This window comes from Stegodyphus dumicola, chromosome X1 (genome assembly GCF_044657685.1).
Source record: "Stegodyphus dumicola isolate Sdum_Otavi_A_Nest chromosome X1, ASM4465768v1".
Taxonomy (NCBI): domain Eukaryota; kingdom Metazoa; phylum Arthropoda; class Arachnida; order Araneae; family Eresidae; genus Stegodyphus; species Stegodyphus dumicola.
Window position 1 is genome coordinate 221,643,558 of NC_140780.1, and position 13,761 is coordinate 221,657,318.

General features: G+C 33.6%; 1 protein-coding gene across 2 annotated transcripts in view; it reads right to left on the minus strand.

Moving 5' to 3' along the window:
- Positions 1 to 13,761, minus strand: part of LOC118190621 (protein jagged-1b-like) — a 141,740-nt gene that overhangs the window by 43,299 nt on the left and 84,680 nt on the right. For both annotated transcript variants that reach the window (XM_085808565.1, XM_085808566.1), the window contains exons 7-12: positions 9,205 to 9,318; positions 8,893 to 9,006; positions 8,377 to 8,711; positions 4,815 to 4,965; positions 2,442 to 2,600; positions 1,323 to 1,436 (exon numbers count right to left, since the gene is read on the minus strand). In XM_085808565.1, coding sequence (XP_085664691.1) covers positions 1,323 to 1,436; positions 2,442 to 2,600; positions 4,815 to 4,965; positions 8,377 to 8,711; positions 8,893 to 9,006; positions 9,205 to 9,318 — 987 coding nt within the window. The remainder of the gene's footprint in view (positions 1 to 1,322; positions 1,437 to 2,441; positions 2,601 to 4,814; positions 4,966 to 8,376; positions 8,712 to 8,892; positions 9,007 to 9,204; positions 9,319 to 13,761) is intronic.

Sequence of the window (13,761 nt, forward strand, 5' to 3'; positions counted from 1 at the left end):
AAGGAAGAGCCCACAGATTGCAGTCGAGCAATTTCTGCCCATAGGAATTCCCTATACTTGTTTAAAGATAGTGTTATCAAATTGCAAATAATTGTTAAAAAGTACATTGTTGAGAAAAAGTTTCCATTCTTCTGGAGTAACTATTGTAAGGATCTGTGGAAAGAAACTGGGGAGAGTGAGTAGTCTACTATGAATTTCTTCTAAAGGTAAAGTAGTATAAAGGTTCTCGAAGTCGTAACATTGAATGCGTTCTGTTTTAAGCATATTTAAAGTCTCGAGAATTTTTTCGTTGTTATTAATCACCCAATTGCAGAGTTGATCTTGAAAATCTAAATTATTAATAATATCCAGAATTAGTTTAAGTATCTGGGCAAAGAGATAATCAATTTCTTTTAGAAAACTTTTAGTACATCAGCACATGTTCCAGCTTCACCTTTATCCTTGCGGTGTATATCACCCTAATTTACTAATTCCCCCCAACGCCTTAGGGCATATCTCCAACAGAGACAGTTAAAGTAGCAGAGGCTACTAATTGCCGCCTAACCATTCACTCGATTTCGATTTCTTAACGAGCAGAAAAGTGCAGAACTACCTTGCCTTTTAGGTGAACAAGGAAGAACCGATTGTTATTGAAAGGATAACCTATCTGCTTGTGGGGAGGAGGATTGAAGTGATTTGGTTAAAAAGTATGGGGGGTTGGGATTGAGAACCATCAAAAGGAGGTCGAATTGTTTCCCGTCGATGAGGGACGTACCCTCGGGAGAAATGTCCTTTGGGCGAAAAAGCATATGCAGGCAAGAATATACCTTTTTCCTTTCCGGAACTTCGGCTTTTGGAGCCCTTTAACCCTTTGGAGAGACTTGGTCAAGCTTAATTTTAAATGGAGTTGATATGAACAGCAATGAAATATTCAATCTTTTTATAAATGATCTCAAAAATGGGTAAATAATTCCCAAAATATATGTATTGCAACCTATTGAATTTCTTCGAGGAAAAGTAAACTAGGAAATCCTTTTGTGCGCTTATTTCCTTTCTGTAACACTATTCTTCTATGAATTTATGTCATTATAGATCAAATATCTTATTTAGCTAATTCATCAACATTTGGGCTGGTTTACCTAAAAGTATTATTAACTATACTCTATTTCATGACTTTTAGTACCATTACAGTATTTGACTAGAAGTAAATAATAAATGCTTTTGAAAAGAATATAAGGTGAAATTACTTTGAATATTACCATCATTGAAAACTGCACGTAAAAGATTTATGATGCAAGCAAACAAATTAGCTTCAGAAGTAGAAAAAAACAATATATATATACCAATATTACAAAGAGGTCCTTCATAGCCGTCACGGCATATGCACTGATAGGAGTTTAAGCCATCTAAACAAGTTCCTCCATTTCGACATGGATAAGAGGCACAGTCATTTATATCTGAAATAATTATAATAAAAGATTGCACTTTTAAACACGTCTAGTTAAATGCATATATTTTCAGTTATTATTAGTTATAATATTACATATCAATTTTTCACTAAAATTATATAAAAATTCAAGTCAACAAAAATGAAATTAATATATATGCTAATTTCATATGTATGCCATGGTTTAGGCCAACAGAAGTGTGATTACAAAGTACGATTACAAATAACTGAATTTAAATTCTGCATTCAAAATGTTTAATAAAGGATCAAAGCTTTAAAACTTAAAAAGACATAAATGTTATTTATAAAGCGTAGAGATATAAAAAAAATAGCAAACAGTATTAATATTTGAATAAAATAGTTTGTTTAAAGCTACTAATAAATATAGATAACATTATAACATTTTCTCTTCCATTTCAAATGCCAATCAAGAATTGCTGTTACTTCAGTAAACGGAAATACACATTTGCTAAAAGGCAAGACCATTTATGAAATCAAAAAGCTAATTAGCCAACAAACACCGCAAGATAACAAAGACAGATACATTTTTTTTTCTGTAAAAGGTTTTCAACTAAATTCTCGCTGATATTATTGAAATCTCAACATTAAATTTCACAGAAGAGTAGGCTATGATTACAATAGAGTAGGCTATGATTACACACTAGAAAGGCTATGATTACACACTATAAAGGCTATAATTACACACTATAAAGGCTATGATTAAAATGAAACTGGATAATAAAACCATTAAAAATATATAAAAATGTAGTTGCCCAGCAATACAAAATAATAACTAAAAAACATAGCACCAGAATCTTTTTATATCCCATTCTATCGATTTGTTACGCCAGGATGATTCTACTCTGCATTAAATTAAGTTTGATATATTATAAATTTATGTAGTTGGAATTAAAATAATTAAACTGAACTTCAGAATTTAGCAGGTAATCTTTATTTGGTGTTGAATTTTTTAAATAAAACAGAATTTTTTAAATAAAAATCAGTGATGACATACTTTCATGACAATAGCGGCCTGTATATCCAGGATCACAAACGCAGCTGAAATCAGAAAAAGGTTCACTAATACATTTTCCGTGTTCTCCACATACATTAGTCTTGATAATTTCTACAGAAGACTCATTGGATGAAATGACAGCTACACAGCTATCTAAACCTGGAAATGCATTTTAAAAGTCAATAAAAGAATGACCTATCAATTCAACACAAAATATTAGAAAGATCTTTTTTTTAGATTTTTTTTATTGTTTTTTGAAACCGGCCATTTAAAGCTTAGAAAGAAAGTTTAGTTATATATTAGAAATATATTTATCCAAAGGAAACTGGGTTAAACTATTTCAATTAACAGCCCCCCTTTTTTCTCCTCTGATAGCTCATCGTCAGGCTCGTTTTCGTTACAAATACGAATAATTTAATTTTTACACTTCATTTTTGCCAACGATGTTATTCTTGAATGCATCTGAAATCAAATGTGTCATTTTAATACAAGCAGAATTTTTAAAAATTTAAACTTTTTCCCATTTAATTCTTGTAAAGGAAATAATATGCCGCTGTAATTAAAGATAAGTACTATTAAAATTTATAGAATTTTAGTTAAAACACAGAAATATTTACAAGAATATGCTACTGGCGAAAACATGCCGTTTAAAAGAAAAACTATAAGCTCTCTAAGTTACTGTAAGCTTTCATTTTCAGAAATCCAGCTCTAAAACACTGATGACCTATTAGTCATGCTGACTGATAGACCACTGTCGAATTTCTACACAGAATGGCAAAACTTTAGTGGGAATTTATTGCTAGAATTTATTTTAAATAATTTATTTAATTCTTTGATGTTTTCCTTTTCGGGAGTTTTATTTTCAGAGAAATCCTTTAATCCAACACCAATTTTAATTGATAGAGTCCATCAAAGATTGTAAACTTTTAAAACTCATCTCCTACACAGAGATTTCATAGTCCATTACTTTTGCATGCAATACACAGCGACCTTTTGTATACATTATAAAAAGTGATTAGTTTCAAGTAATAAGAAAATGAAAAAAAAATGGATAAAAAATTGTAGATGATTTATTTTCGATTTTACTATTTTAATATTATAAGTTACTATTATAAGTTAATAGTAACTTTTTTAATAATTTTAACTTATAATAGTAAAAATTACTATTAGTTAATAGTAACTAATAGTAATTTTTACTATTATAAGTTAATTTTATTATTTCGGTTAATACTTTCACTACCTACAGATTACTTATATCCCAGCAAACATTTAACAAAGTCTAACGGTTCATTTTTGTAACTGGAAGTATATATCTACGACCAACGGTTGCAAAATTAAAGACTGGCTAATAACGCTTGTGGACGATGCGTATATATATTTGTGTCCTTGTGTTTTTTTATTGCTTGAATCATATCCAATTTTAAAATGATCATGAGAAGATTAAAGTTGTCTGTTGACCTAGCAGCCTTTGCAAATGTGATGAAAAAGGATTGGAGACCACTTGCCTCGCATATTCTGGGGCTGGATATTTTGAAGCTAAAATTTCGTAGTGATATACTTAGCTTTCTAATAAGTTTTACTACTCAAAATTATATGAGCAGTTATATTCTTAGGAAGAATTAGACATCCAGCTTCTATTTCCGTAATTAAATTATTAGCTTGAATTGTAGTTTCTAAATGAATATTCGGTGACCACAGCTTTACTGGCAATTGATAACGTAGATCAATCGGTTGACAAAAATGAGAAAGTTAATAATTAAAATAATAAACAAACCTCATCTATAATAATGTGCAGATGAATGAATATGCAAATGATTTTTAACGTTATTTAATAATTTTCAGCGCCATATTAATTTACTGACTGTGATAATATATTTTCCTAACATTAGGTACGCAATTAATTGCCTTACATGGGTTCGTCTTGCGACCTTTCTTTAATTATTATATTTTACTCTAAGTAGAGAATCAAATAAAGAGATATTTAAATTAGACGGCATTATAAATATCTGTCCTATTTTAATAAGACGGATATTGCCTCAGAAATTAGATTATTACCAAATGATTAACAAATTAATAATTTTTTAGTAGTCTCCGATATTAGTACTTTGAAAAATACTAATATTACATGCTTATATTAAAGCACTTAGCTAAAAAATGAAGCGATCTAACAAAAATAAGTAACCGTCTTTAAGATATATTGATCATTATAAAATGATGCATTCTTAATCGTAAGTCTCGTTTTAATGATTTTTAAAAAAGCTGGGCGAAACGTATATGGAGAAAGGTAACTTTCTACAGTAAAAAACATCTTTCATTTGAATTATTGAAGAAAAATGAGAAGATTGGTTCCTTATTTTGCAATACATCTATTACCTTCGCAAGATAGTTGAGAGCAATCATTTCTTCGATAAGAACAATTCTTTCCAAAGAAGTCGTTACGACAATGGCAGTAGTAATCTCTCTGCATATTGAAACAAGACGCACCGTTTCTGCATGGATTAGGATTGCAGAGATCTACGTCAATCTGAAATATATAATATAAATATATTAGTGAAATAAAACACGGCATTTAAATTACAAAGATAACGTATTTGAAGTTTTAATCATGTCTCTTATTTAAATGGCATTTAAACTGATCACTGACAGCAGGGCCGGCACTAGACTTCACCGCTCTGCCACAGCCGTCCGTCTAATTCTAAACATATTACACCCCTAAATTCGGCTGCTCGTTGAGCCCAAGCCATGAAGGTAGGAAGTAAGACCTCCATGGCCCAATCCTCCTTTCCTACCTCCATGGCCCAAGCCGGCTGCACCGGCCCTACTAGTTAGTTAACAGATCATGTGAGCTGCGAGTCTTTCACGTTTATTATCTTACTCTTCTAAGACTTTGGATCGTGTAAAATGCATTGCAAGTATCAGAAGAAATACTTCTTACTTTCTAGATAAATATTAGTAATCTTCTTAGTATAAAAGTTTTAACTCGCTTCAGATTTACGATTTTCTATTACCAGTTCTTATTTTATTTTAAAAATTCAGTTAATTAATTCAAAAATTTCAGTTTATTAAGCAGTTCTAAAATCCACACCAATATTGATGCAATAGATATATTTTAAAGTCGTTATTTACTTTTCCATTTCTTTTTTCTCCTTGACATTTTTTTTAAATTATTTAACATTGCTACAGGCTCCATATTTTGACGTTTGTGTAAGTCTAAAAAATTTTACAGCTTTGCATTACATGCATTCATCCGCGGAATTGGGGAATATTTCCACTGCGCGAAACATCAGCCACAGCCGTCCGTCTAATTCTAAACATATTACACCCCTAAATTCGGCTGCTCGTTGAGCCCAAGCCATGAAGGTAGGAAGTAAGACCTCCATGGCCCAATCCTCCTTTCCTACCTCCATGGCCCAAGCCGGCTGCACCGGCCCTACTAGTTAGTTAACAGATCATGTGAGCTGCGAGTCTTTCACGTTTATTATCTTACTCTTCTAAGACTTTCTAAGACTTCTTTTTCAGGAATTAATTTCCAACGTAGCTTGACAGATTGTTTCTAGGATCGTGTCATTTACTGCTTAACAAACTGAGTGATCTGACACGAAAATACGCACTTTTTAATAATTTAAATATAATTTGATTTTTTTCAATTGTTTCTCTTTATTGCTATAACTTGAAATGCATTAAATTTATAATATATCCTTTAAAGTTATTATTTTAAAGCAAAAGATGTGAAAAATGAGCAATACTCTCGTTATACGCGCATCTCTCGTTATACGCATGTGAAAAATGAGCAATATCTCGTTATACCGTTACACCACGAAGGCATGCTGGAAGGAGGAAGAAAATAATCCAATTGATAATTATAAACATTTGCAGCATTATCAGCGACTACTAGGCCACACGATTGATTGTTTTGTGTGGCCTTAATGTCTTATACATCCCGAGACGTCATTTCCTTTGATGAGCTTGTCCCAAGAAACGGCTAGAAGAAGTGATTGGTCAGTAAATGAGCAGCGTTATTTGATATTGGAGCGTCTTTAAATCGAGCTGTCGTTTCTAGAACGGAATGCGCTCACATTTGTCTAAAATGAAGAATCGATTCACATCGCGTCTTCAATTTAAAAATGTCTGATGGAAACATTCGATGAAGACAGACTTATTATGAGGTACTACAATATCATAGAATGCGCATCATTGCAACATTTTTCTGGATTGAATTAACATTTGCCACGTTATCAATATTACATCACAGTATTCTTAGACACAGCCAGCAACCCGATGTTCCTGTATACGCTTAGTTCGCACGTTACGTTTCCTTTTGTCTGTATAATGTGGTTTTACGAGATGTGACAATGAAAATCGAGATTAAGTGCGTAGCTTGAAAATAGACGGGAGTTCGCAACAACTGTTTTGGTGACGCCATGCCACACACCTCCTCTATCCATGTGGCCAGTTTCGACTTCACCGACCACGCCAGTGGAGAGTACTGCGTCATTGAGTGAACACGTGCAACTGCATTCTGCCGGAAAATGTCTAATGTAAAAACCGAACAGCGAATCAACATCAAGTTTCTTGAGAAACTTACGAAATCAGCCACTTAGGAAACATTTCAAATGTTAACCGAGGCTTATGGAGACGAAACTTTGTCTTATGTACGTGTGTTTGAATGGCATAAGCGGTTTTCAGGGGGAAGGGACAGTGTGGAAGATGATGAATGTGCTGGGCACGTTCATCATTATTGAATGTGTTTCCAGTGGTCAGACTGTTAATCAATACTACTAAATTAAAGTACTAAAACGACTTCGTGAAAAAATTAGGAAAAAAAAAAAGGCCACAGTTGTGGAGTTATGGATGGCTGTTGCACCAGGACAATGCACACGCTCACATGGCCCTATCTGTAAACTCTTTCTGTTCAGCAAAAGTATCACTGTGATGGGGCATCCTCCTTATTCACCTGATATGGCTCCATGCGACTTTTTTTTATTTCCTAAAGTTAAATCTTACTTAAAGGGAACCCATTTTACCTCAGCTGAAGAGGTCCAGGCAAAAACGGAGAATCTCCTGAAGGGCCTTCCAAAAACCTCGTTCTAGAACTGTTACCAGCAATGGCAGCACCGAATGCAGACGTGTGTGAATGCTGAAGAGAACTTTGAAGGTGATAATGTCGCAGAGAATTGATTCTGTAAGCACTGATTTATTGGACCAGTCTCTTTTTTTGTGTGTGTGTGTCACACCTTGTATATCACACGCCAAATTAGGATGCAGTCGTTGTGTCTCATATAACCACTTTCCTGTAATGGTCATACGTGGCCCGCCGCCGGAGATGTGTTTCCACTGATGCTTCATTATATTTTCTGAAAGTGCTTTTGATGAAACATATTGTAGGGTTTTTACATTTATTAACTCCATTACCACATTATTTTATCTTTACTGTCACTTCTACTTTCGTTTATCTCTATTACTGGTGGACGATAATTTGTCACCACCAGAATTTGGTGATTGCATTCCCCAGTCATCTTTTAAGAGTGGGAGTCTGTAAGATATTTTCTACCAGATTATCGCTTGCCTTCGTGGTGTGATTGGAAAGCAGGTCTGGCTAGCAATTGGAAGGTCAGCAGTTTGAGTCACGGAGATGGACTGCACATTTTCACCTTCCTTTTTTCAACAAACCTCTAATAAATATACGGAGAAACTTCTGCTCTTTCGAGAAACGATATTATCTTTTGAATTTTAGATATTATATCTAAATATCTAATAAATAAATCTAAATATCTAAATATCTAATAAGCAAATAAAAATTTTCGATGATAAGGAAAGGGTTTTTTATATAGGTTTCTTAATTGAGAAAAGACTTTAAAATATCAGTTAAACATCAAATTTCAGTGTAAGCACAATATTCCTAAATTTACTCATTAATCAAATACTGATTACTCACCTCACATTGTAATCCTTTATAACCAACAGGGCATATGCATCTATATCCTGCTATAAAGTCAACACATTCTCCGCCATTAATGCAAGGATTACTGGCACATTCATTAATATTCGTTTGGCAGTCCCTTCCTGTAAACCCAGGAAGGCATGCACAATGATAGTCATTTACTAAATCTATGCATGTTGCTCCATTCTGACAATGTCCAACGCAATCATCGATATTTATCGTACAATTTTTTCCTCCCCAGCCATCTTGACATTCGCATTCATAATCGCCTTCATGGTTGTGGCATCCCACAGCGTTTACACATGGCTGCCAATCGCACTCATTAGCATCTGAAAAACATTTACGTATTAGAAAATTAAAATATTATTACTAATTTTAATTTTATTAAATTAATATGAATTAATTAAATTAATCTGAATCTAATTATTTTATTAAAAAAATCTGAACGAAACTCTGTTCTTCATTGTAGCAATGAATAATGTGCCCCAAACAAGTATTTCCTGTACTTACCATCTAGACACGTGTCTCCTTCCCAGCCTGGTACGCACAAACAGTGATAACCATTGACAAAATCTATGCATGTTCCGCCATTAAGACAGGGGGCCGACTCACATTCATTCACATCTAAAAATAAATTATTTCTAGTAACTGAAGTTCGAAAATTCGTGTTAATTAAAAGAAAAAAATAATAAGAAGAAATTCCCTTGACTTAGAGAGAAAATATTATGAAAAATAATAAAAGAACTAATTTCCATCAAAATTGAGGAGAAAGTGCAGTATTCTAAAGTACCTTACTTTATTAGAGAAAAATAAAATGCTTACTTTGTTGACAACGATTTCCAGTCCATCCTTGACTGCATGTGCAACTATATGTGGAATTTATTTCTGAACACGTACCACCATTCAAACAGGGATACATTACGCAAGGATTGTCAACTGAAAAGAAAATTGTAACCATCAAGGAACGAAACTAATACTGAGTTTCGCTTAAATTTGTTGAAAGCAAACCTAAATTAAAATCATTATTATACGGTTCTTTTAAACCTGGCTATTAAAATGGTATTTATGATTTTGACATAAGCATAATTTTTCTGTTCCGAATTATAACGTATTTCTCCCGCCTTCTTGGCGTGCCTTCGTGGTGTGAAAGTCTGCACGCTGGGCGCGTATTCCAGAGGCTCGCGGTTTGATTCCCGGCGAAGGCGTTTCTAATCTTTCATCTTGCTTGTTTCCAAAAAAATCCTAATGTCTCTACAATGGCGCCCGAACTAAAAGGGTATTATATGATGATTCTCCTCACCCAGGATTTGGCGATTGGTTACCCTAAAAATCCCAGTCGCTCTTTAAAAGGGGGAGTATATAAGGTATTTCTCCTGCCTTCTTGGCGTGCTTTCGTGGTGTGGTGGTCTACACGCTGGGCGCGTATTCCAGAAGTCCGTGGTTCGATTCCCGGCGAAGGCGTTGCTAATTTTTCATCTTTCCTGCTTCCAAAAAAATCCTTATGTCTCTACAGAATATTTTGATAAACTAGATCTAAATTTGGGGAAAATCCATGTTCTTGCATTAAGCTACATTTATGTGTAAACGCTTTAGTTAAATGGAGAACAAATGTTTTACTTTGTGCAGTAACAAAATTATTATACCTAGAAACAAAGCAATCCTGAAATGTTCACAAAAGAACTCATCAAAGTACTGTAAATAAATTTTTTTATTAACATCAACCACTGCATTTTGAAGTGATTTAGCCGTTACGTTCAAAGAAGAGAAAAGCGTTTTGCTTTTTGTACATGCTTGCAAAAAACCGTGAATTTGTCAAGCAAGCTTTCTTTTTTTATTCTTAAGCAGCTCTGGGCAAATGTTATTGAGCACTGAAGTTTGATTAGTAAATTGCATGTTTAGTAAATTCAGTTTAGGGCAGAGAGATTAAAATTCCGAGCATACGCTTTCTGCATCCGCACTATTAGGTCATCAGTATTATGCTGTATTGATTTTGAAACTTGCAATAGCCATTTGTATTCCACGAAGTTATGAAAACACTCACACTAATTGTTACCTAACTGAAACTGGTAATTTATAGTATAATCTCTTATAATTTATAAAAATCAATTATTAAGACAGATGTTTAGTTTTATGTACCATTTGTTACATACAATTATTCTTATTTACAAGACCGCGGTATGAGTACATGCTGCCTTTAAACGAATACTACTTCGTCGCCCCCTTCCATTAAAATTCAATAATATTAATTCAGAAGTCAAACAACAAAAATCAGCGTTATATTTTCAAATTTTTCACAGGTCTTGTTTCGATGGTTTTACCGAACCACCATCCTCAGCTGCAAAAACGCAAATGAACGAGATAGGATATAATGATCAGATAAGATAAGAAAGCCTTGACAGAAAAGCTAGTGGCGCCATCTGTTCATGAAACCAGAACTAAAACATAATTTCTTTAAAGGCCGAAGGCAAAGGAATTAGGATCGTTAACTAGAACAGAAAGATTTTTTGAATGCGAAATTCCTTTATAAAATCCAGTTCTCCAATGAAAGATGTTTCTTGAATAATTTTGGCAGCAGAAAAATTGAAAGTGTGATTTTCGGACCAACAATGTTGGGCAATAGAAGACTTCGGTGTTTCCTTTTTTCTAACATATGCCTCATGTTCCTTGACGCGAAATTTTAAGGCTCTCTTAGTTTGGCCAATGTAAATTAAACCACACTGGCAAAGAATCCTATAAATACCCCAGGAATTCATATCCGGAATGGGGTCCTTGAGTATGGAACTCGGAATTTTATTGATGGGAGAATAAATGACCCGAAAGTTAAATTTCTGCAAAATATGTGCAACTTTATAACTAATTGATGGAAAGAAGGAAATGACAACAGAATTTTTATAATCTCATAAAACAAGAGTGTGCCTTTTAGTGTGTTGAGATGAGAATTTTTTAACTGCTTGATTAATAATGTTGGGTGAAAGAAATTATGTTTTAGTTCTGGTTTCATGAACACAAGGCGCCACTAGCTTATTTTCTGTCGAGGCTTTCTTATCTTATCTGATCATTACATCCTATCTCGTTCATTTGCGTTTTTCCAGCTGAGGATGGTGGTTCGGTAAAACCATCGAAACTAGTCCTGTGAAAAATTTGAAAATATAACGCTGATTTTTGTTGTTTGACTTCTGAATTAGTATTTGTTCGGCGTGTTATTGTGTCTTAATTGAATAATATGTTCAGAAAGCCCTCATATTAGTAATTATAATTTACATATATATGTAGCAGTATAATTTATATATATAAGAAGAGTAATTATAATTTAATATACAAGTAGAATTTTGGTTTCCATTTTAAAAAACTCCCAGCAACACGTATGGGAATTAAGGACAGTATCCGCAATATTGGGTAAATTTGAGATAATTCGACCAAGTTTTTATTAGTAATCATTATATAGTTGCAATATTTAAAATATAGTTATTGTCTTCATCACGATTCTTTTCAATGTAGTGGTATATCCGTGCGGAAGAAAAGAACAAAACTGAAAAAAAGAAGGCCGCTTTTTTAGTTGTTTTTGGCGTTCCCATATTAGTTCTCAGTGTAGATTTAAAACTGAACTGTGTAAAAAACGTACAGGAATATCTCACCATACAATCAGTTTGTCTGCCGAAAACGAAAAAAACTAAAACCGTTTCTAATTCAAATTCTGGTTCTGAGAATCAGTCTTCGACGGAAAATCTCATTTAAATACCGGAAACCACACAATAAATACGGAGAGAAAAAAGTGCTATTTAAGTAAAGGTTTCGCAAGTTGACTTTAGAGCGTGTTCTGCCTGTTTGAGTCCACCTTGTTACAGTGACTTAATAGCGATTTGATCCTATGCCGTTGAATGCTTCTAGTCATTAGACTTGTCTCGCCGCCTTTTACGAGCCAGAGCTTTCCTGCGCATTTACTTTATCCTGTGAGCAGTTAGGCTAGTCTAAATTACTGTTAGGCTAGTCTAAATTCACCATTATTTGTTTAAGTTAAACCAGAGGTCAACTGTTAATTCTTTGTGATCAAATAAAAGGCCTATTTATACCCTTCTTCTGACTTTGTCTGCCTACAGTTAAAGATACGAGGATAATTCCTCCACAGTCTCTCTAGAGCTCGTGAGTTCATGAGACCCAACCATGCGAGACTCTATAAGGCTTTAGCAATGCACTGGCATACATCTGATTATTTCTATTTTAAGGTCCGCCTTACCATAGAAACTGAAAGTTTAACTAAATGAAAAATAATTTCAGACGTTTCAAAACTGCTTGACCCTCTTGGTCTTTGGACAGCTAGACTTAGTTAGCATGAAAAACTTTCAGATGAACTAAAATCAGAATACCTACACCACACATTTTTTGATCTCAAAAGGTTAAAAATAGCACGATATGTAATGATTGAATAATATTTTGCTACCGTTCAGCACTATGGATTTTCAGATACATCTGAAAAGGCTTATGGAGCTTCCATATATTTACGATGTCGAAATGAAAATGGAGAAACAAGTACTCAGCTTTTTGTCATCAAAGAGCCGTGTCTCACCATTAAAACAAGTGCCACTGCCTCGCTTAGAATTATGTGGAGCTGTTCTATTGGCCAAATTACTAAACAAGGTTTAGAAGTCTAAACATGAACATCAGTTCAGTGCATGCTTGAACAGATTAATAAATAGTTCTATCATGTATTGAAGGCTTGCCGAGAAAATGGAAGACTTTCGTGGCCAATCGAGTTTCACTATTTCAAGATCTTATTCTTACTCATTGCTAGAATCACGTTTCTTCAGCTCAAAATCCAGCTGATATCATTTCTAGAGATTTCTTATCTTCAGAAGTATTGCAAACAACCGGTTGGTGCAACAGTTCAAGTTACCTAAGAATGTCCGAAGAACACTGGCCAAAAACTAAAAATCAAGACATCTCTGACGAGAAGATAAATGAAGAAAGGAAATCGAAATGTGAGATGTATATTGCACTAATACAAATTATGCCCAAACTCATATTTTGAATTTAGCTAAATAAATTAACTAATAAACTACAAATTAACTAAATAAACTACAAATAAAATTTATCGTATTACAGCATGGATAAAGAGATTTATTCGTAATGTGATGCTGAAAAACAAAGACAGATATTAAGTTAGTTTTAAATGCTGATGATATTGATGAAGTTCATAACTACTGGCTTAAAAGGATTCATGTCGAACGTTTTCCTGAAGAAGTCAGACTCTTGAAAATGAATAAAAAAAAACTAGAGATTTAAATCCATTTGTTGATGATAAAGGTACACTCCAGGTAGGAGGGTGACTACAAAGAGCAAATCTAAGCTTTTATACAACGTATCCGATCATTTTATCCAAGA